Source organism: Clarias gariepinus, chromosome 27 (genome assembly GCF_024256425.1).
Source record: "Clarias gariepinus isolate MV-2021 ecotype Netherlands chromosome 27, CGAR_prim_01v2, whole genome shotgun sequence".
NCBI classification, from domain to species: Eukaryota; Metazoa; Chordata; class Actinopteri; order Siluriformes; family Clariidae; genus Clarias; species Clarias gariepinus.
In genome coordinates, this window is record NC_071126.1 from 16,176,373 (window position 1) to 16,199,259 (window position 22,887).

The window sequence follows — 22,887 nt, forward strand, 5'->3', positions numbered from 1 at the left end:
ATTTATAAACAAACAAAAACAGGCATGAATTTGGATTCAGACAACATTATTATACAATTTAATGATGCGTACTTTTAAAATCTTTGTTTTGCTTCTGACTTTTTTGAGATTTGCAGATTTTGAATGTGTATGATGATTTTAGAGATTTCGCACACAACTAGTACAGAAGCAACATTCGCATTGTATTGTATTGCAACTATTTGTTTATTCGTTTGTTCATTTAACTTGTCGGCTGTATGGCCTTTTTAATTATAAAATTACACTTGTGCATACATTACAAACCTCATCATTTACTGTACTGTAAATGTAAACATAACACTCACCTTTAATTAAATTTTTATATACATTTTTAGAAGCAAATATATTGGGATCATGGCACAGCATGTACAGTAGCTCCCTGGAACTCAAACAGGTACCAAAGCGACTCCTTGTGGTGAATAAAAGCATTATAGGAGACATATCTGATTGACTAGATGAAGCATTGATTAACCCAGTGCTCATGTAATTGTAAGGTGGCCATGTTCGACAAGCCAATAAACTAAACCCAGTAAATATTGCGCAACTGGATGTAACTTTGCAGAATTTCCTGATATCGGAGTGGAAAAAAGCAGTAGTCTTTTGGTGCTTATTTGAAGGAGGCTGCTCTTACCATCTGGCTTGTGAGATAAGTTCTCAGGTTTCTTATGTAAAGCCCAAAGCTGAGAGCGGTGGTTTTACATATAAGATTAGGATGAGCAAAAAGTTAGAAAAAGGGTCAAAATGGTGGTTTTAGTTTTTTTTTTACTACCAAACAAAATAACAATCTTATTTTTATAATGTTAATTTTTTTTAATCGTCATTGAACCTGTAACATGTTACCGAAATGTATCTGTGTCGTTTGTGTTTCTCAGTCACACTGAGACTGGTTAAATGGATGAAGTATAATTTTTGGACACAGAAACATAATTTGACATTAATCCCATGATCAGTCTTATTTACACAATTAATCCCCAAAATCTCTAAAGTACTTATATAGCAATTATATTACTGAATATAAGAAAAGTCCAAATATTTTATTTTATTTTGATTATACAGTATTATTACTTTTACTCATTTATTTCAAGCTAGAAAATTTCCTTCTCTATTGGCAGATTCTTCTACTTATTTCAAGAAGCAAATTTATTTGCCATTTGTACATTTATATGAATGTTTTTTTTATGTTCTTTGTTATATAATAATCATATAGTGAAAAAAAAAATTTGATAACTGTTTCTTTATACAATGTATCCTTGCCTGCTAAAGTATCTTTTTTCCTCTACCATCCAATTTACAAAAAATTAAAATTAAAATAAAACCCACATGTACAATATTCTTGATTTGGCATTTGATGATTGACATTGCCATTCATGCTATCAGCTTTATCACTGTACTGAAATTAAGATCCCTAAGTGACTGTCTGCTGTGTTATCAACCTTATTTTTTCTTAAAAGCCCAAGGACCTAAACCTTTAAAATAGAAGCCAAACTGGTTGACTGACCCATTTTATAGTGACAGCTGCTCTTCTGCAACAAAGGCAATTTTGAATGCAAGAAGGACCACTCATTGGATTTCCTCTGCATCTCCCTGAGTGGCCTTACTGAATGTAATTATCGTTCCTCCATCCCGCTATCCCCAGGGAGCCCTCGCTTCCCTTTCAGACGACTCAGCTGTGTGTCCCTGTGCCCTCTGCACCTCCCCATGTATGTGTGGCCTTATCCTTAACACCTTGCATATCAGCCCCCACCATCTTAACGCCTAGCCAGCTGTGTGGTTTATACAATTTCCTGATGCACCCTCAGATCACATAAAAGATTTAATTCTCCCCCCCCAAAAAGTAATAAAATAAATAATAATAATAATAATAATAATAATAATAATAATAATAAAAATAAATTAATTAATTAATTAATAAATAAAAATAAATAAATAAAAAAAATTATATATATATATATATATATATATATATATAGAGAGAGAGAGAGAGAGAGAGAGAGAGTCAGCCATAGACAATTCATACACACTTCAGGAAAAGAAAAACTTGCATAAATATTTTAATACTAGATTTATTGCTATATGTCATATTTTGATATATATATATATATTATGATAATGTGATAATATTATAAATATTGAATTAATATAACATACATCATAATATTTTTCTTTTACTTAAGTGTGTATACATTTTTGGCTAGTCTCTAGTCTCAGTATTAGGCAAATTTACCCTTAAAAGACCAACAACATTTTCACTGTGCAATTATTATAATTATTATACATATTTTTAATTTAACAAAAATGAAACGCAAAAAAAATTTTAACTTAAAAATTTAATAACTGATGGGCAATACTAAGTACCCCTATAATTCAATAGCTTAGCTCCATCTTTAGCAGCAATAATTTGAAAGAAACGTTTGCTGTATGACTTTATCAGTCTTTTACATCCTTGTGGAGGAATGTTGTCCTATTCTTCTTTACAACATTGCTTTAGTTCATTGAGATTTTCAGGCATTCTGTTATGCACAGCACTCACCACAGCATTTACAGTAATTTGGGTTGAGGTCTGTACAAAAACCCCAAAGATTTCTTTTTCAGCCATTCTGATGAATATTTACTGCTGTGCTTCGGATCATTGGCCTGTTGCATGACCCAATTTCGACCAAGCTTTAGTTGTCAGACAGATGGCCTCAAATTTGCCTCTGCCAAGTTTTGTGCGGATCGGATGGTCAGCTGTGGTGACCCCTCGAAGGGAGCAGCCGAAAGACTTACAACAACAACAGAGGGGTTTATGGTCTACTTATTAATTGCAAGGTGCCCTGGTCCTGAGGCTGCAAAACAAGCTCAAATCATCACCGCTTGACCGCCGTGCTCAACAGTGGGTATGACGTGGTTCTGATGAAATGTTGTTTGGTCTCTGCCAAACTTGGTGCTGGACAAAAAGGCCAATCAACTTCACTTTGGCCTCATTTGTCTGTTGGACATTGTTCTAGAAGCCCTATGGTTCGTTCAGATGCAGTTTTTGTGAACTTTATTCATGCTTCCATGTTCTTTTTAGACAGAAGAGGCAACACTCCTGGCAACCCTTCCAAACAATCCGTACTTGTTAAGTCATCTTCTGATTGTGCTGTCATAGACTTTAACACTTAACATACTTTAACAATTAACATGCTATAACTCCTGTTTTTTTGTATTGTTCGGAGCATTGAACAGTCTGACCTTGGGGTACATGTAAATGTGCTGGGACATTCACTACTGGGAAGATTGGAAATTGTCTAGGATGCTTTCCACTTGTGAATTCCTTTCACTTCTCTATTACTATGGCCTATGTCATTCCCACTTGGCATTGTGTTAACACACTTGAAGGCTCCAGACCAGCAAACTGCCAAAACATCTGCTTGTATAGTGATATGCACACTTAATGATAATCAATCAATCAAGGGCTGATGATTAGCAGTACCTGGCTGCGAGCCCACCATTTTAAACCATTTCTATGCAAGCGGTAGCTGGATACTTATTGCCCACATGGTTTGTGAAGAAAAGACAGGAGGCAGATTGGAGTTAGCAGAGATGAAGATGTTGAGGTTCTCAGGGAGGCCAAATTAAGGTGGTTTGGACAAGTTCAGAGGAGAGATTGTGAACATATTGGTAGAAGGATGTTAAGGTTGGAACTGCCAGGTAGGAGGTATAGAGGAAGACCACAGAAGAGATTTATGGATGCAGTGAGAGAGGAAATGAAGTTAGTTGGTGTGAGAGAAGAGGATGCAGAGGATAGGGTTAGATGGCGACCCTGGAAATAGGAATAGCCGAAAGACAAAGAAAGAAGAATTTCATGGTGAAAAATGTTATGTTGTTGTTTTCGCCTCATATTAAGACCCACTACAATCAGATGATTTTTATCATACTTTTATCCAAAAAAAAAAAAAAAAAAACATATATAGAATATATGGAAAATACAGTTTACTCTGTTGTAAGTAACATCCAGTAAGTCCTCTTCCCATTGTGCACCCTGGTGCCATCTCTTTCACAAACAAGCAATTCATACTGTATACATTTGATCACCACTTCGCCATTGAAGGTGGTTTTTCGGCAGTGGACAGGGGTCAGCATGGGCACTCCGACCCCTCTGCTACTATTCAGCCCTATACAGAGCAAGCTGTGATGCAGTGTGTTCTGAGATCTTTCCATTATAGTCAGCGTTAACTTAAGCGTTAACAGCAAATTGTGTTTCAGTAGGTGTTCCATGGGATTAGCCCATACAGTACAAACTAAGTTTTGTCTCCCACATGCATCAGTGAGCTTTAGGCAACCATGACAATTCTGATGGTTCACTGGTTGTCCTTCCTTAAACCACATTTGATAGGTACTAGATGCTCTGATGCTGTGATCTACTGTAGCCATCACAATTTGGTCTTTTTAATGTCACTAGGATCCTTGCATTTGCCCATTTTTCCTGCTTCCAACACATCAACTTCAATGGCTGACTGTTCATTTGCTGACACCACTTGACAGGTGCCACTGTGACATGACAATCAGTGTTATTTACTTCACCTGTCACTGCGGTCAATGTTATGGCTTATTTGGAGCTTTATGAGAGAGCGAGAGAGAGAGAGAGAGAGAGAGAGAGAGAGAATAAAAAATGGTCCTTGCATGCCTTTTCCAGAATTCACCACCAAAATGCATTGCCACTAGGTTCATTACGAATATGAAACCATGGCTACTGAACACTTAATCTACTGAGAGCAGCTTCCTTGTCACAGATGGTGCTTAAGAGCAATGACTGCAGTTTGTCAAGTGTCTCTGTGTGTATTTGGGGGCCTGTTCTATGTGTGTGTGCATATGCTTCATGTACCGTAGTTCATAATAACTGCCTTGTGTGTGTGTGTGTGTGTGTGTGTGTGTGTGTGCGTGCGTGCGCGAGTGTGTATCCCCCAAACCTTACACAGAGAAAATAATGAAGAAAAATCTGCCTCATTTAGGCTCCATATTGCCCAGCTTGCGTTGTACAGTACACAGTAATCACATTTGTGTTCCCTACAGAAGAAAGCAACATTGCATCAAATGCTGACCACAACCAGTTCTGCTGATCTAATTAACGTGGAATTTACAATAGCCTGCACAGAGGAGGTGGGTTTGTTAAAAGGTGGGTCACCTGGTTGAGAAAGTTAATTTGCTTGCATCCTCTCTGGACATATGTTTATGCATTTATTTTCCTTTAGTCTACAAGCTGTGTCTGTGTTTCTAGAATCTATAGTGTTTCTCTAAGGTACATAAATTGGTTACTGTAAGGTAATTTATCTTAACAATAACATTTATCTTCAATTTCTGAGAGTATGTTATTTTTTATGATGTTTATTTGTCATTTATTATTATTATTATTATTATTATTATTATTATTATTATTATTATTATTATAAAGGGTAGTAGTAGTACAGCCACATATAATGTTTCTTACTGTCAGATTTAACGATGTTATTCTTTTTATATTGTAATATTTCAAACTCTTAAATAATGATTAGAAACATAACATTTGTTTCAGGTTGAAAACATTAGTAAAAAAAAAATATGAATTACCCAGACTGCATTCTTTTGCACTTCTTCTAAATTTCTTCGTTGATGAGTATCCTGTCCATCCATCCAGTCTGATCCCACAAAAAAGCTAACGTTGCACAAATTGGTGAAAAAAAAAAATGTCAATAGTGGCCATAAAAGAAAGACACCAGAACACCCAGTGCATCGCAGTCTGCTGAGCACAAGGCCCCGCAGGCGATGAGCACAAAGCCACAGACCTGGGCTCTAAACTCCCCAGATCCCAATCCAATCAAGCATCCGTGGGATACATCAGACCAACAAGTTAATGAATGATGCATGGGGGTTCAACCCCTCAATCCAAAGCAAAATAAATATTTCTAATATTATTCTAAAATTCCACATTCTTAAAATAAAGTAGGGATACTAACCGACCTAGTACAGGAAACATTTACTAGAATTTGATGGCAGGAATTGTGAAAAAACAACTGAGTTTAATATATACGGTATGTGCCAAAAATATACAGTACTGAAACTCGTGCATTTCAAATATGTTGGGTAGCTGATGTTGGGTCTCTCAATGAAGGAAAAGGTATTCATAGTATCCGCTCATTTGGAAGTAGTCTTGAATGGGGTTTAAAAAAAGAGATTTAATAAGACAGCACCAGGTAACACAGTTATGTCTATGTTCACTGCAGGTTTAACCATGGTCGTAAAATGGGAATAAATATACTCATATCCAATGAGTAGTCCAATAGGGAGCGTGGAGGCCAATGGTGATATATAGCAACTATCCAACTAGAAATCACAACAAAAAAAAAAATCTCTAAAAATATGTTTAATTTCCATTTTACGACCATGGTTAAACCTGCAGTGAACATAGACATACTCTAGGCAATTTGGGAACATATGTTTCTGGACTGTGGGATGAGTACCCTAAGGAAACCCACCACCCATGGGGAGAACATTTAAACTCAAACAGACACACAGACCCGAGGCGGGAATCGAACCGGAACCCTGGAGGTGCGAAGTGGCAGTGCTAACTACTAAGCCACTGTGCTGCCATACTGGATACTTCCACGTGCCATCGGACACATCTGCACCCTGGATGTTTAACCGTATTTTCTGTGGCAGCTACGTAAGGGGTGTAAGTGGGGAGTGTCATTTACACACTCTGGACAATTTGGGACTGCCAATTATACTAAACTGGGACTGTGTTTGTTGACTGTGGGAGGAAACCAGAGTACACAGAGGAAACCCACCAAGCACATGCACACAGAATATATATATATATATATATATAGTACATTATATACAGTTTTTTCACAATTCCTGACTAGAAAAAGAAAAAATATAAATAAATAGAATAATATAAAAAAAGGATGGGGAAAATGTAAGCAGTGTAAAACACTGTCTCTTTTTAAAGCAAGCGCTTTAAAGGGATGATATGAATAAGAAAAAGACTCTTCCTCTCCTCCTCCTCCTCCTCCTCCTCTCACACATTCCGCCCCGCCCCCACGTGCTGGCTGGCTGGTTGGATGGATGGATGGACTGTGTGACCGGAGCCATATGGGATTTTTTTTTTCCTTTTCCCTTTTTCAGTCACACACTCACAATCACCATCATCATCGTCATCATCGTCACCGCCATCACCAGCACCGACACCGACACCAGTAAGCTCAGCATCAGCATCAGCAGCAACAAAAGCAGCCCGGACAGCGCTGACGCACACCACCTTCCTGTGATGGAAATCTGCGACTGGAGGCGGAAAACACCGGGATGCTCCTCCATGGGCGCTGATTCCCGATGATCTTCACATGCTCCGTGTTTGAGATGCGCAGCAGACGGAGACCTGGGAGCGGAGTTCCTGCTGCAGGGTGCCGCATTGCCTGGCCGCTTCGTGGATAGACTGTGTCGTGTAGTGTTCACGGTGTGACTTAATGGCGGGGTTTTAATAGTGATCACTGATTTATTTATTTATTTATTTGTATATATGGATGAACGAAGGGATTGTTTTTTCCCCCCCGTCTGGATACACATCCTTCCTGTATATGCGGTCTGACCGGCAGATTTTTCTTCTTTAACGCACAAAGACATCCTTTTTTTTTTTTTTTAGATTTGGGAGAAATAACCTCCCGTGCGTGTGTGGGTGAGTGAGGTGTGTGTGTGAGTTTGAGTGTGTGTGAGTGTGTGTGTGTAAGAGAGAGAGAGAGAGAGAGAGAGAGAGATCTCAGGACGGGATCTAAAGTGGTGTTTTATTCAGGACGCGGACACAAATTCTTGGATTTCCCTTGGAGTCGGTAAGTGTCCTGGCGCGATGACTCATTTACAGGCGGGTCTGTCCGCCGAGACGCTGGAGAAGGCCAAGGCGGAGCTGAAGGAGAACCCTGACACCTTGCACCAGGACATCCAGGAGGTGCGGGACATGATCATCACGCGGCCCGACATCGGCTTTTTGCGCACGGACGACGCCTTTATCCTGCGCTTCCTGCGCGCGCGCAAGTTCAACCACTTCGAGGCGTTCCGTCTGCTCGCCCAGTACTTCGAGTACCGCCAGCAGAACCTGGACATGTTCAAGAACCTGAAGGCCACAGAGCCTGGCATCAAACAGGCCCTCAAGGACGGTTTTCCTGGAGTGCTGTCTAATCTGGACCGACATGGCAGGAAGATCCTGGTCCTGTTCGCTGCCAACTGGGATCAGAGCAGGTGATTGCTGAGATTTGGGTCGGGTTGCCAGATTGTTTTCACCCTTCTATTAAAAAATTAAATATATAAATTAATTAAAATCACCCCCGGTCTAACCAAAGCACACGCCGAGCTGGTCAATCTGGTAGACCATATTTACCAGATGGTAACCTCTACCTCATAGACATGTTTATTTTTAAAAAAAAAAATACACCAACAGTTGTGTTAGTGGTTTGCACTGTGGCCTCGCACCTCCAAGGTCTCGGTTTGATTCCCGCCTCTGGTCTGTGTGTGGGTCTCCCCATGCTTGGTGGCTTTCCACCCACAGTCCAAAAACATACAGATTGGCATTCCCAAATTTCCTGGAGTGCATGTGTGTACCCTGCGATGGATTGGCACCCTGTTTAGGGTGTACCCTGCCTCGTGCCCTAAGTTTCCTAGGATAGGCTTAAGCCCCCCTCACGACCTTGTATACAGAATAAAGCAGTAAAGACGATGACTGAGTTTATATATAGGTAATAAACCTATGTACTGTATGTGCGTCATTTTATGTATGTATATTAGAAAATCCCAATCATTTTCTGATCAGTTTACTAGCTGGAAGATTAAGTCATCCAGTTTAACCAGCTTGTCTTGTATTTTGCCATCTGGTGTCTGGCTGGGCCAAAATACATAATAATCATTGCTCTTCGGTAAAAATCTTCTCGGCCTGTTAGACTTGTTATTGTTAAATGTGTCACATAATCTTATAAAATATATTACCAGTCCTTGAAGATGTTTGGTTTTTGTTCCTCTGGGGAAACAACCCAACCCCCCTTTTTTATGACTGCATTTTTATAGTGAGGAACTGTAATCGCTGTAACCACCATGAGTTCTCCAAAAGCATGGCATCATGTTAGAACAAGCATTACATCTACACATATTCTTTACTAAGTAATATGATATGATAAAAAAACAAGATTGTAATCTCATGAGAAAATGATGTTACAGTTCATATTTATATATAAGTGAACTCCTAAGAAACAATATGAACACAGACCTTAACTTTAACCTCAGAATCTTTTCATATAAACTGAGATGTTTGAATTGTTACTGATTTGCAAGTTTGACACCGTGTTCACTGTAACACACTCTTTAATCTGGAAACCATTATGGGGTTAATGGTGTGGAAAGGCCAGAAGCGTTTAAGCTGTCCTTCAGCACCACTATGCTCCCTTTCAGCACTGAAGAAAAAGATTTGTTGTAGTAAGTGAAGTAAAAGTTTTTATTAAGGCTGAAAATTTACTTAACTTTAAATGAATTTCTATGTTTTTATTATGATATTTATCTATATGATAAAAGAAGATACAAGAGTAAATTCACAATATATCATTAGATTTTCTTCTTTGCTATAAAACATTACATTAAACTTATTAGCTTATTATTAGGCTGTTATTGGTTTGGATCAGGTGTAATATGAGCAGATGACTACAAGGCGATGACTCTTAGTTAATGAAGCTGGGCCGCAATATATCATTAATTATTGCAGCACCAGCGTTTGCAATTTTGACCCTGCAGCAAATGACATCATTTTATGGGATCCTGTGAGCATCCTGGACAGAGGTGCAGAGATTCAAGATTCAGAGATTCCAAATTATATATATATATATATATATATATATATATATATATATATATATATATATATAATTTTTTTTTAATAAATCAAATCATGGCTTGATTTGAGAAATGAAATGAAAGTCAAAGAAATGCAAGCCAATTTAGTTGTGACTCATCGCAGGATTCAAAATATTGCAAGTCATGTCACAATATCTGTGTATCAGAAAGGCAGGTCCAAATATAGCACACTTGAATGCAAGCGTTTTATGTAAAAAAAATAAAAAATTAAAAAAAAGGAGGAATCATACAAGTCCTCATCAGCATTTAGGTTCTGTGGACTTAATTACAGCATCCTACTGTGTGGACTCGAATAAAAAAGTGGACATTTTGTAGCAAATGGATGAATCCTGGCTCATTAGACTCTAAAGTGCACACAGCACCTCGGTTGAGTCTAAAGGGCCTTAGAATCCGAACTAGTCACAACATTACCTTTGGGAGTAGAAAAGTCTGCATCCTTTTCAGAAACAAGAGTCAAGTACAAAGAAGGTCATGCTACTGTAGGTCTCAATTAGCCTGATTGAATCGAGCGCCTCTAAAAATGACATCAGTCTCCTTTTTTTATTTATTTTCTTTGCCAGATCAAATACAGTTCTGTGCTGAAGCCCTTTCATGATGTACTGATGTATTGCTCTGCCTCAATACAATATGTTCCGAATAATGCAATCAAATAGTGTGGTGGAAAAATCAAGGGAAAATGCATTTTCACAGTTTCTTACCTGCAGTGATGATGATGTTGCTTTTATTTTTACATCTAAAACCTGATATTTCTTCTCAGGTACACCTTTGTGGATATACTGCGAGCGATTTTGTTGTCGCTGGAGGCCATGATTGAAGACCCAGAACTCCAAGTTAATGGATTTGTGTTGATCATCGACTGGAGTAATTTCACATTTAAGCAAGCTTCTAAACTTACTCCAAGCATGCTGAGATTAGCCATCGAGGGCTTACAGGTAACATCATTTTTTTTTCCAGTTATTTTTAAATCATGGACATAAAATTCAACTTTTCAAACGTTACATTAAATTCGTTATTCGTTATACAATTATACATATACGTTATACATTGTTTTTAAAATATCAAATTTGATTGGTTACAATTGGTTACATGGTAATTTTGTATCATATCAGCTGTGACAGTAGTTCCAACAGTAAAATACTTCAAGACGTGCTGTTGTTGGAACATAATGACTACAGTAACAATGCATTGTTGATTATTTATGCATAACTGCCTGCTCTCATGTGTTTTGCTTCTTACCAATCTTACTACAGTACATGTTAAAGTAATCCTAACATTGTCCTGGGATTAAGATTTTTATATTTGGAAAGCCTTTATACTGGATCTGTATGAGTAAGTACATAAGCATCATCAACTTTGAAGCTTATGAAATACAAAACCCCGGAATGAAATTATATATTAAATTTATACACACGCACCAGTGCTGTAATGGAATAGAAAAATAACCTATGTTTATTTATCCTACACATATGATCAGGATTAATAATTCCAATATCAAATATCAATCATCAAAAAAATTATCAAAGATAGGCAGCTTGAACAAACACTTTGTACAGTGATATTGTTGACAAACAAGAAGTTGGACTTCATAAGACATTTAATCTCCATTTATTGATAATGATAATGATATGAAATGAAATGAAAACACTTTGATGATGAAAAGCAAATGACTTCTTCTCTGCTCTCCACTCCTCTCTTGGTTCTTGAGAGATCTCCCTTTTTACATGCTGTATTTGTTTTCCTGGCTTCCCTGACACCCCACTTGAATTGCATAATCCTAATCAGCCTTTGAATTGCATAGTAATGTTGTGTCTGAAGCAGATGCTTAACCTTGAGGAAGTCAGTCTGGTAAAGGGCATTAGCTATTCTCTCTGTGAGGTACACGAACAAGAGTTGGCCTTATGTTCTGAGGTTTGGAAACTTCGTCTGCATGTCAATTAGGGACGTCTATTGTGCCTTTGTGGTTACTTATCATAGCTGGGTAACATGTAGGCTGTGGACAGAGTTTTACACCCGGTACAGCTCTAATTTTAGGAAGAAAAATATTCTTAGTAATTAGTGGACACACTAGTTATGCTGTACAATGTTTGTATTTTTTTTTCTCAGTGTTGACTGGAGTGAATAATTCATGGACAGGTCTGTAAATGTCACATAAACAGTTATATACTGAATAATGAGCTCTACCAAATGCCAATGATACACAGAATTTTCAAACCCTACTGGGTAAAATATCAAAATGTAAAGGTTTTCACCCATCCAAGAAAATGTAAAGTCAAAGTTTGGTTAGCATGCTCATCCTTGTAAAAACACTTTAACAAACAACAGAAAAAATAGCATTAATTCAAAGCTTCAAATGACATTATTATTATTATTATTATTATTATTATTATTTTGCACTGTGTAAATATGCATATGCAATGGCTGAAAATCCACCTAAAAACTAAAGTAAGTAAGGTTATTTAAAAGAAAGAAATGACTTGTCAATATAACATAAGCACTTTCACATCTTCCCATCTTTCCACAAGGTTATAACCATAATAAGGGTTTTATTACAGTCTGGGTCCAAGCGAATCCAAACCCTATTCTAGGAAGACTGATTTGTTAGGTAGAACAGGTTGGGATACAAGACCATCACATGGCATCATGCATTCAGGGAGAGAGTGGGAGGAAACCAGATATCCCAGAGGAATTCACATAGCTATGCAAAGAACATGTGAAACTGTGAGGTGGCACCACATTGTTTTGGTATTAAAAAAATGGGTCTTTGTTCGCTCATAAAATAATAATAATAATAAAAAAAAATAATGGTCTGGTTCTGGTCACATTGCTGCTTTAAATGTTTATTGCTATATGCCAAGTTAATTTTATTGCAGTGCAATAGTATCCTTTATATTTTCAAAACCACAAAGAGGTAGTTAGAATTTTTTTTTAAAAACCTGTCTTAGTGAAACTGAGGTGTATATAAGTACATTACAATATGCCTAACTATACAGCTACAGCTTCTTTTAGTGAAAAAGAGTAAAAATATATAAATACAAAGTACTTTGAAAACTGCCAACTTAGTGTACACTAGCTTAGTGGAAGTACAAAATCTTTATGGGTCTCAGCTGAACTATGGAATGCATTTTTGCTTAGAACAAGGGTTGCAGAATCTGGCCCCTTTGATTTACTTACATTGTACTCACATTCCGGGTGACAAACTTCAAGGTGGGTTTACAGAGCAGGGTAATTTATAATGACCAAGATAATGCACTCATAAGCACCTAAAATTTAGGATTTTTAGAAGAAAAAATTACATATCCGTTTAAAATAAACCACCAACATGGAAATTGCTATTTTGATATTAAAATTGAAAAACTTCCTTGTTAATTGTAGTAGCTTAGTGGCTTAGTGGTTAGCACTGTCGCCTTGCACTTCCAGGGTTCAATTCCCGACCAGGTTTGATATCCATCTCTGTGTGTGTGGAGTCTGCATGTTCTCCTCGTGCTTGGTGGGTTTCCTCCGGGTACTTCGGTTTCCTCCCACAGTCCAAAGGTTAATTGGCGTTCCCGAATTGCCCATAGTGTGTGAATGTGTTTGAGTGTGTGGACGTATGTGTGCCCTGCGATGGATTGGCACCCCATCCAGGTTGTACCCTGCCTCATGCTGTAAGTCTTCTGGGATATGCTCCAGGCTCCCCATGACCCTGTATGAAGGTTAGACAATGAGTGAATGAGTTAAGTGCGGTGAACACTCCATGCCATACAAGCACGCACGGAAACTACTGAGCCTGTTCTTTATATTTTAATGAGCACATTAGCTAGCTTCATTAATCACCTTGGCTCAAGTAAGGTTGCAGTAAAAAAAGGTTTTGTACAACCTCTTGTGTAAAGTGGGAAGGGAATAGTTTGTTGTTTTATTTGTTGACCTATGGTTCTTGTGCGTAGACTATTTTCTACTGTTTCTACTATATATAAGGTATTGCTCTTTTTCCCTTGTATAGGCCGAGCTTTGATTTCCCATGCATACCGCTTCAAGTGAGGCCTGTTGACTGTTGAATTTTAATGCCAGCCTGTGATGAGCCCATTCCACATTCCAGCGCCTCTTCAGACAGATTAGCTGGTGAATAATTGATCGCCGCCATTAGCATCTTGCCTCCAGAATGCGTCATTCACAGACTGAGTGGGATGGTGCTTTTGTAGTCGTTTTGAAAGGAAAACAAAAGTGATGCATAGAAATAATAGTAAAGGAGTCCTGTATGTGTCACCTCCAACAATGTGTTATCAGAAGTGCCATATTTTGGAAATTTGGAATAAGTCGAAAGGTCACATGACACTTAAATAGCAGGTGAAAGAAAGTAATTGTTCGCATATGTGCTCGATTAGATTTGATTAAATGAAATCAGACAAGTGTGTGTGTGTGTGTGTGTGTGTGTGTGTGTGTGTGTGTGTGTGTGTGCTTATCACGTACACAGAACATAGATTAGCTTTGAGTAGGGATGTCATTTCTGCTATGTGTCCCAAGGTGTTCCTCCTGTGAGTGAAAGCATGAGTTTGTATGACTGGGAGATCAAAGACATATGTACTTCCTGTTAGTTTTAGACACATGATTGGGGTGGCATTTAGCCCCAGTAAATAAACTTTCTTTCGGCAATTGGATCTATTTTTTGCAATCTTACTTGGGTGGATTGTGCCAATAACAACATTGCGATTTTAGTATGTACAGTACAATATGTTGCACAAAGGAAGAGAATGCATACAGTATACAGAGGGGCGGGGAAAAATTCATGCACATTTCAATATGAAAAATATATGAGTGAGACTACTGACATCTTTAGAGAAAACATAATACTACATATTTTTATATTATACAGTATATAGGTCAGTCTCGTGGCGGTTGTAAATGTGCTATATAAATAAACTAAGCCTAAACCATTTATATATATATATATATATATATATATATATATATATATATATATATATATATGTATTTTCTACATTCTACAACAATACTGGGAATATATACATACTGGGGATAATACTGGGGAAATAACACATAGGGAATTAGGTAATTACGTAACAACAACAAAAACAACAGTTAGTTGTTATTTTAAGACACAGAGGTCAGCCTTTCTGTAATATTTATTGCAAGAACAGTATTGTCAAGTGCATTTGCAAAAACCGTCAAGCACCATAATGAAACTGTCTCTTATGAAGGCCATCCCAGGAGGGCGAGACCAAAACCTACCTCTGCCGCAGACGAGAAGTTCATTTAGAGTAATCAGCCTGAAAAATGACCAATTAACAGCACCTCAGATTAGAGGCGTTATGAAGTCTTTACAGAGCAGAAGTAGCAGAAACATCTCACCATTAACTGTTCCAAGGAGATTAATGCATTTTTTTTGGACGCCTTCAGCATTCCTTTACAATGTAGAAAGAAATAAAAATTAGGAACCATCATGGAGTTAGAAAGTGACCCCAAACTCTTGAACGGTAGTGTATGTATATATATATATATATATATATTTATTCCCTCTAATTTGATAAGTGTTGCATTTTGTACAGTAAATGAACTCATAAGTCATTGTCACAAGATCATTGAAAATAACAGAAAAAGAAGATGAGAACTCACTTTTTCTTCTTCAGACGATCTTCAGGTAATTTGGGTGATGCAAATTCCTATTGAACATGTGCGTTTCTACCATTGAAGACATTTAAGGCTGAATATGTCCAGGTGTTAGCATATTATGTTAATTGGATTCACACATTAATGCAAAAATATTTTGATTTTGGAAGCATTTTATTATTATGTTTCAAAGTGACACGTAGTATCAGAAAATGACAGGATAAATGCTGTGGATGTTTCACTGTTTTTTCTCACTTTGTATTGTCTAGAAGCACATGGACCTAAACTAATCTTTCACAGTGCAATGCATTTCAGGATAAAGCTGTTTTTTCGTGCACAGACTGTTGAAGTATATGTGTTTGCGTCTTTGTTTTATGATGTAGTTTTAGTTTTTCTTTGCGTTGTTGTGTGATTACGGTGAGTTATTTAGAAGCTGGAGCACATATGTGATTTCACTCACAGGGCTCTTCCAGCAGCACACCCACGCCTGAATCTAACGCATGATCTATCATCTACCAACCACAACTCTGCTCTGAGCTATCGCTTTGTGCTTTTTTCCCCATTCTAAATTTACCTCAGAGAGAGCACGGCTGTAGCAAGTACACATAGCAAAATTTAATATCTGTATTATGAGTGAAAATTCTCTAGCCGTATCGAGTTGAGAATTTACACAGATTTAAATGTATTTAAAAAATGTGGAAATTAACATATTCAATCATGGACGGTGTCTCGAAAGGAAACAGCTCAAGTATACATTGCGTCACCAAATAGGACCTCAAAAGGAGCGCGTAGAAAAGGGCTGTTTTTAGGTAAAGCAATAAGAAGATGTATACTCCCAAGACGAATGGAGGAAAGAGCGTGTGAGGCTTTCTCTCACGGAGCACCTCTTTTGTTCCTGCAGGTCTCTGTTGTTTCCTTCGGTGTCTTGGACTTGCCTTTTGTCTCTCTCTTAGTCCTGAGAAATAACCCACGCTTGGCAGCCAATCAGAGCTGACTGATCTTCCTCATCCCACCCCATGCCGAGTTTCCCTGGCAACCTGTCCAACCGCCATGCTATGCACCCTCCAGATGGGCTGCGTTCACAGAAAGAAACACACTCATGTCATTCAACCACCACAGATTGATAAGGTCTGAAAAGTCTGTGTACATGTTTAGAGAATAATGTCAGTCTGACGGGAATATATTGGCATCTACTGCATGTGTACACAAGGAAAATGTTTTTTTATTTTTTATTTTAACGGGCAAAATGTTACAGAAGAAAATCGTCCATCATTTAATATTATGAGATGAAAGGACTCCTGAAGGAATGAGACATAAAGGACATTTTAGTTTGTGCCTAAAGGTGTAGAAAATGACTGCAGTAAATCGACAGATAGTGTAGTTTTGAAAAAAGCATCTTCATAAAGAATAAATAATGAATGAATAGCATCAAACAGCATCAACCTTTGATTGCAACTATTAGAATACATCAAAAGTCTGTATGATCTCATAGCTCAGGTCAGATGGACAGATGGACCAGGCTTTTGGTGGGGAGTCTAAAAATAACTCATCCAGCCTCCTGCATTATGTTGATTGCGTTATCTAATCTGTACACCATTAAGAGATGAGAGCAACAAAGAGCTTTTGTTAGATTTAACTATGAGCATTTTTACTGAACATGACTCAGTTAATATTCAGATCTCAATTATAAACTGACTTCTACTGCCTTATCTACAAAGGACAGCTGGTGCAAATGTGCTAGCAGGGCTAATCCCATCAGTTTTTTAAAAAGATTTAAAGACATCAGTGTAAGGTTGTGTTTTTGTCACCCACATTGGATTTTTTTTTTTTGCTGAAAACACATCTCGAAGTGGTTTAATTTAGACGTTTGGGTAACCATGTGTAACAGCACCATCAGTGATTGTATGCAGTGTACATACCTGTAGAACTGGGGTTCTCAACCCTATTCCTAGAGGAACACTGCCCTGGGCTTTCCTGCTCTACCACACCCATTCCAATTAGGAAATGCTCTTAATTAGTTGATTAGGTAAATCTGGGACATGAGAAAGCAATTAAATGTGCAGGACCAGAGTTGAGAATGAAGTTTGAGGGTGAAGCTGATATCTTTCCAACCATCAGTTTTTTTAGTCTTAGACAAAATCTTTAAATCTTATAAGTAATCATATGAATTGTCCTTAATTTTTTTTCTCCCTTGTGAATTGAGGGAAACCATGTCAGTGCTGTTCATGTGTTGAGGATCTCTCAATAATAATAATAAATAAATTCATCCTAATTTTGGCCTAAATTTATTATTATTAGTAGTAGTAGTATCAAAATTAGATTTGTTAATTATTTGAGATACTTATTACATTAATGTATTGTTTATACTTTATACTTGCTCCCTGCTAAGCCAGACCTCTCCTGCGAACACCAGAGCTGAGCAACAAGCTGGAGGAGGGCTTATTCTTATATGAGGTCACAATAAGGGGGTCCCAAGCAAATACAAAATACAGTACTAAGCCCCAGCCAATACAAAAATGGAAAAGGACAAAAAGCAGGGAAAGTTTTTTCTTTTTGGGGGGTTGTAATAGGTCTCCTTCAATCATGGTGAACCTTGATTGTTAAATGAAAGCAAACATCACAGCATTTTTACTATATATATTCTTGTAAATATAATCTGTGATTTCTTATACATTATTTATGTTATAATCCATATTATTTGTATTTAATCATATCTATCCAAATTATTCATTTAAATTATCACCTGCCTTTATAATATTCTGTTATAACTGAGAAAAGGTCTAGACACAATAAATGAATAAAGGTAAATGAGTAAAGTTCAAATAACTTTTTTCAATGAAAAGTGGCATCCAGAAAAGCAAGTCAAAAGAAAAAAAAAACATATACACAAAGCATGATTTTTTTTTTTACGCCTCTGTGAAAAAATATTAATTATTAAAATCTCTATTTAGGGCCCAAGCACTATGACATCTGCCTTACTGTATGTCATCATAGTCTGTGAATGGCCCTCTTGTTAGGGCCCAAGCACTATAACATCAGCTTGTTCTTTAAGGGATAAATTAATATTTATTTTCAGCATCTGGAGCAATTTGGGGGTGGGGGGGTCTTAACATGCTCAAAAAGTCATGAAATCCAACAAAAAGGTTGGAATCTACTGCCATTAGGAGCCCTGGACATGGCACGTAGCCGTCACATGAGATTTTGCTGCATACTGTAGCTCATACACACGTGCACATTCATGCGACACCCGGTACACATTTAGATCTCATTGAGCTGAACAACTCGCTGTTTCTCTACTCAACAGGAAGACAGTTACTTTGGGTTTTCTGCAAAACACACCCAATTGAATGATATTCTCCTCCTAGGGGATTTATACAATCGCCACAAAACTGGGCCAATGTGATCTCAAGACATTGAGGAATCAAAATTGCGAAGGTATTTTTAATATCTCAAACACTTCAGGCATGACCATGCCTTAAATTTAAGCTGGCTAATGGAAATGGAATGGAAAACTGGCTAATAATGTCCTGAGTGACATCATATTGAGTGAGAGCAAACTGTAATTATTAGGGTTTTTTTCTAGCATCGGGAGCATTTCGGAGGTCTTAACATAAAATTCCCCCTGGTATTGATATGTCCCCTTTAAATGCCTGTGCCCACTGTCTTTCGGGTGGCGATGCAACGGGTGCTTGGGCCCAATTATTGTTACTTGCAGCTATATTTTAAAATTAGAAGTTTTACAGAACAACTGGCATGAAGCAAGTTATATTTCCTTGCATGCAGTAGCTTTGTTCCTTCAGTATGTATAGCATTTTCTAGGCCATCAGTCATTTTTTTCATCACAAACAAGGAAGACAGACAGCATTTAGAGAGTGGGTTAAAAGTTTGCAAAGAAAAACAGTTATATAATTCAAGGCTCTCTCAGTGATGACATGACATTGCCCATCTGGATGTTCAGTCTTCCACCAGAACAGCAGAAAGCTTCCAGTTAATCTGCTCAGCTGAAGAAATGGCACATGACATAACTGGGACTAAGAGGCTGGAGATAGAGTAATTATTTGGCTGACTGGAAGTTGGAGCTGCTAAATTCAGGTTATGTTTGTCTTTTGCTTTGCTATACAGCAGAGTCAAACCGTTTATCTTAACAGGACAAATCTGTCAAGTGCACCTAAAACACTTGCTGTGCTTCAGTAGGTTTCAAGACCTACTGCATGCGTTGGAACTCCGACATTCCTGGTAACAGGTCTACTTTGGACAAAACATACCATTGGTGATATCACTGTTATATCTCCAGGTGGTTGATTCTCAGCTACTTTGTTTGTGATGCGTTTCATATTCGTATGTGTTGCTTCCAGCTTCTCAACCTTCTTTTCGAGCTTCTTTGGGCGAAGTCTGGGTGGAGTTTTGCATGTTTTTTTCTTTTTCCGTGCAAACCTTTTTCTGACTTGGTGATGTGTCAGACTTTCCTCTTTAATTTGCCCCTAGGTGTCTACTATCCAAGGTGTATTCCCACCTTATATCCACTCTGACCAGAATAAAGCTGTTGCTGGAGATGGATGAATCAATTCAATACTGTACTGTAGTTGCTTGTTATATCATGCAGAAAAAGTGGACACGTTATCCAGAGCTAAGCAGACTAAATTAGTGTTTCTTTGCTTTCATTCTTTCTTTTTGTGAGAGCACTTATAACCATCACCGTTCCATCTGACCGAATTCAGACTATTTTCTGAACTTTTTGGAAGTTGCCATCTAGTCTCATATTACAGTATGTGGTTGATGCTATTAATAATAATAAAAAAAAAATGAAGCAGGGTCTAGAAATTTACTTATGCCGCATAGAAATCCCATACGGCAAGAAAGAAAGCATTTTACTTCCAAAAGTTTTACTCAAGGGACAGAACACACTGTACCTCTGGCTAGGAGAAGCATGTCCAATGGGAGTTTAAGTATCAAAAGTTCACAAGTGTTACTATTATTAACCACCATCATTTTTCTTAAAGTGGCATTAATACATTTGCTTTTTACAAGTCGATTTATTATATCTACCATTAACTTCTGATTTCCTTCTTAAAGATTTGAGTCATTAGCAACATCACATTCTAAATTCTGTTTCTTAAAAACAGTTTTATAGGAGATATGTGTCTCTTTTTAATCCATTACATATATTCCTTTATTATTTAAGTCTTTCTAACAACAGAATTTGTAAACTCCAAAATTAATAGCTCTCTTCAAAACATGAGATAGACGAGATAAATAACTTGACTGTAAAAAGCAATTAGCACCGTTGCCTTGCACCTCCAGCATTGCAGGATTGAATCACACCTCTGGCCTATACAGTATGTGGCGTTTCCATGTTCTCTACTTGCTTTTCTCCCCATAATTAGAACTTATTGTGGCTATGATATTATATTATATGATGTATTATGGCTTATTTTGAATCCAGTGTTGGCAAAAACCATTTACTTTATTTAAGAAGGTTCTATCCAGTGCTGTTTAGAAGCTGGTCTAACAAATTAATGTATTATTATAAGTATGTATTATTATAAACTGTATTTATGAGTTTTTTGCCATTATAACTTATTGAGAGCGATAAAAGCAAGGCAGTGAGATAATGACAGTTGGCACCATCATAGCATAAGTGATGCTATGGACTGAACAGGAACTGACTAGTCTTTCAGTGGTTCCATAACAGAGCATATACTTACAATGGATTAAAAAGGATTTATTAGCTAATTTCTGTTTAAGAATGAATGTAATAAAGCACTTCCAGTTAATGAAAATGTTAACTTAACATTAACAAGTTTTAAATGCTTTGTGTCAATCTGCATCATACCACCTTGATGTTGATTATTTTCCTTTAACAACACATCAGATGATACACATAATGGAAATAGAAAACCTGTGCATGTTTCATTTTTAGTTTCTGGGTGGAACCATATGCCATGTCTAATAAGTTTATTTCCAGCTTTAACAACTCCAGCGGTCAATGTGAACTGTGAATGTTATTAACCCCCCCTTCTTTTTTCTCTTTAGTATTTTAGCACAGATCAATCTGTTCTCTCAGTCATATGTACTCATGAAGTATCTGAGTATTATTTATCTTCAGTTCATGTTGAAGTTGGTGCCAAGGGATTTTCCGTGAGCCTCCAGCGTCAAATCCTAATCTGAACATCTGTTCTTCACCCACACACTGACAATGCTTCTAAAGCTCACAAGTCCCAAGTACCAGCCTGCGGCACCAAATTTTAAATGACAAAACAAACAAATAAAAAAGCCTTTTCTTTAATTCTGTAAAAAAAAAAAAAAAAATATATATATATATATATATATATATATATATATATATATATATATATATATATATAAACCTACATAAAAACAGGAAATAAAATACAAGGAACTGTAACAACTAGTGCTTTTATTTGCACAGTAATAATGTGATCCCCATACTGCACCAGAAGTTATAAGATGTGGTCATACTTTCGATATCTCAGATTAGATTAAAGCTGTTATTGGATTTTAAGAAATCTGATAAAGATATCTGGTCCAGTAATCATGTTGTTCAGTGGATGAGTACGGATAAATAGAGACAGCTGTTGTGAAAGCAACACTACACGCTCATAATGGCAACAAACCAGGACTTGAATAGCTACTTAACACTCAAAATATAATAGTGTTTGACAAAAAAGAATATATATCAAGGCATGTGTTGCAGTGGGTGGCTTAGTGGTTAGCACTGTTGCCTTTACCTCCAGTGTCCAGGTTCGATTCCCACCTCAGGTCTGAGTGCATGGTGTTTGCATGTTCCTCCCGTGCTTGGTGGGTTTCCTCTGGGTTCTCCAGTTTCCTCCCGCAGTCCAATCACATGCAGTTTTGTTCTCAAACATTCCATTGTGTCTGTGTGCTCCCTACGATGGGTTGGTGTACCCTGCCTTGTGACCTAAGTCTCCTGGGATAGGCTCCAGGTCCACCGCGACCCTGTATACAGGATAAAGTGGTATAAGGGATAGACAACGATGACGATGTTTTGCAGTGGGTTTTTTGGTGGTTTTAAAATCAAATGTTGACGTAAATAATGTGCCATTTAAAACGGTTCCTAGATCCCAAAGGATTTACTACTTAATAAAAAGAAAAGAAACACAATCCTGTAGGGTACTCTAAATACTCTTTAATGGACACACTATGGAACGCCTTCATGATCTTTTATAGAATATGTAATTATATTTGCTTGTTTTATTATTAGGTTCCTACTGAATATTTAAGCAAGAGAACTCATATACTTTTCCTTGGACAAAAACAGATTAAAATTCAATCCCTACCCTCATTAATACACAGTTATATGGCATCCAAGTGCTTTGTTTACCATAATGAACATTAAAA

General features: G+C 37.3%; 1 protein-coding gene across 1 annotated transcript in view; it reads left to right on the forward strand.

The window, feature by feature from the left end:
- clvs2 (clavesin 2) overlaps positions 1–22,887 on the forward strand; it is a 33,447-nt gene that overhangs the window by 1,056 nt on the left and 9,504 nt on the right. The window contains exons 2-4 of the mRNA XM_053489222.1: positions 5,053–5,139; positions 7,144–8,247; positions 10,661–10,835. Of these exons, the coding sequence (XP_053345197.1) occupies positions 7,859–8,247; positions 10,661–10,835 (564 nt within the window). The 5' untranslated portion in view covers positions 5,053–5,139; positions 7,144–7,858. The remainder of the gene's footprint in view (positions 1–5,052; positions 5,140–7,143; positions 8,248–10,660; positions 10,836–22,887) is intronic.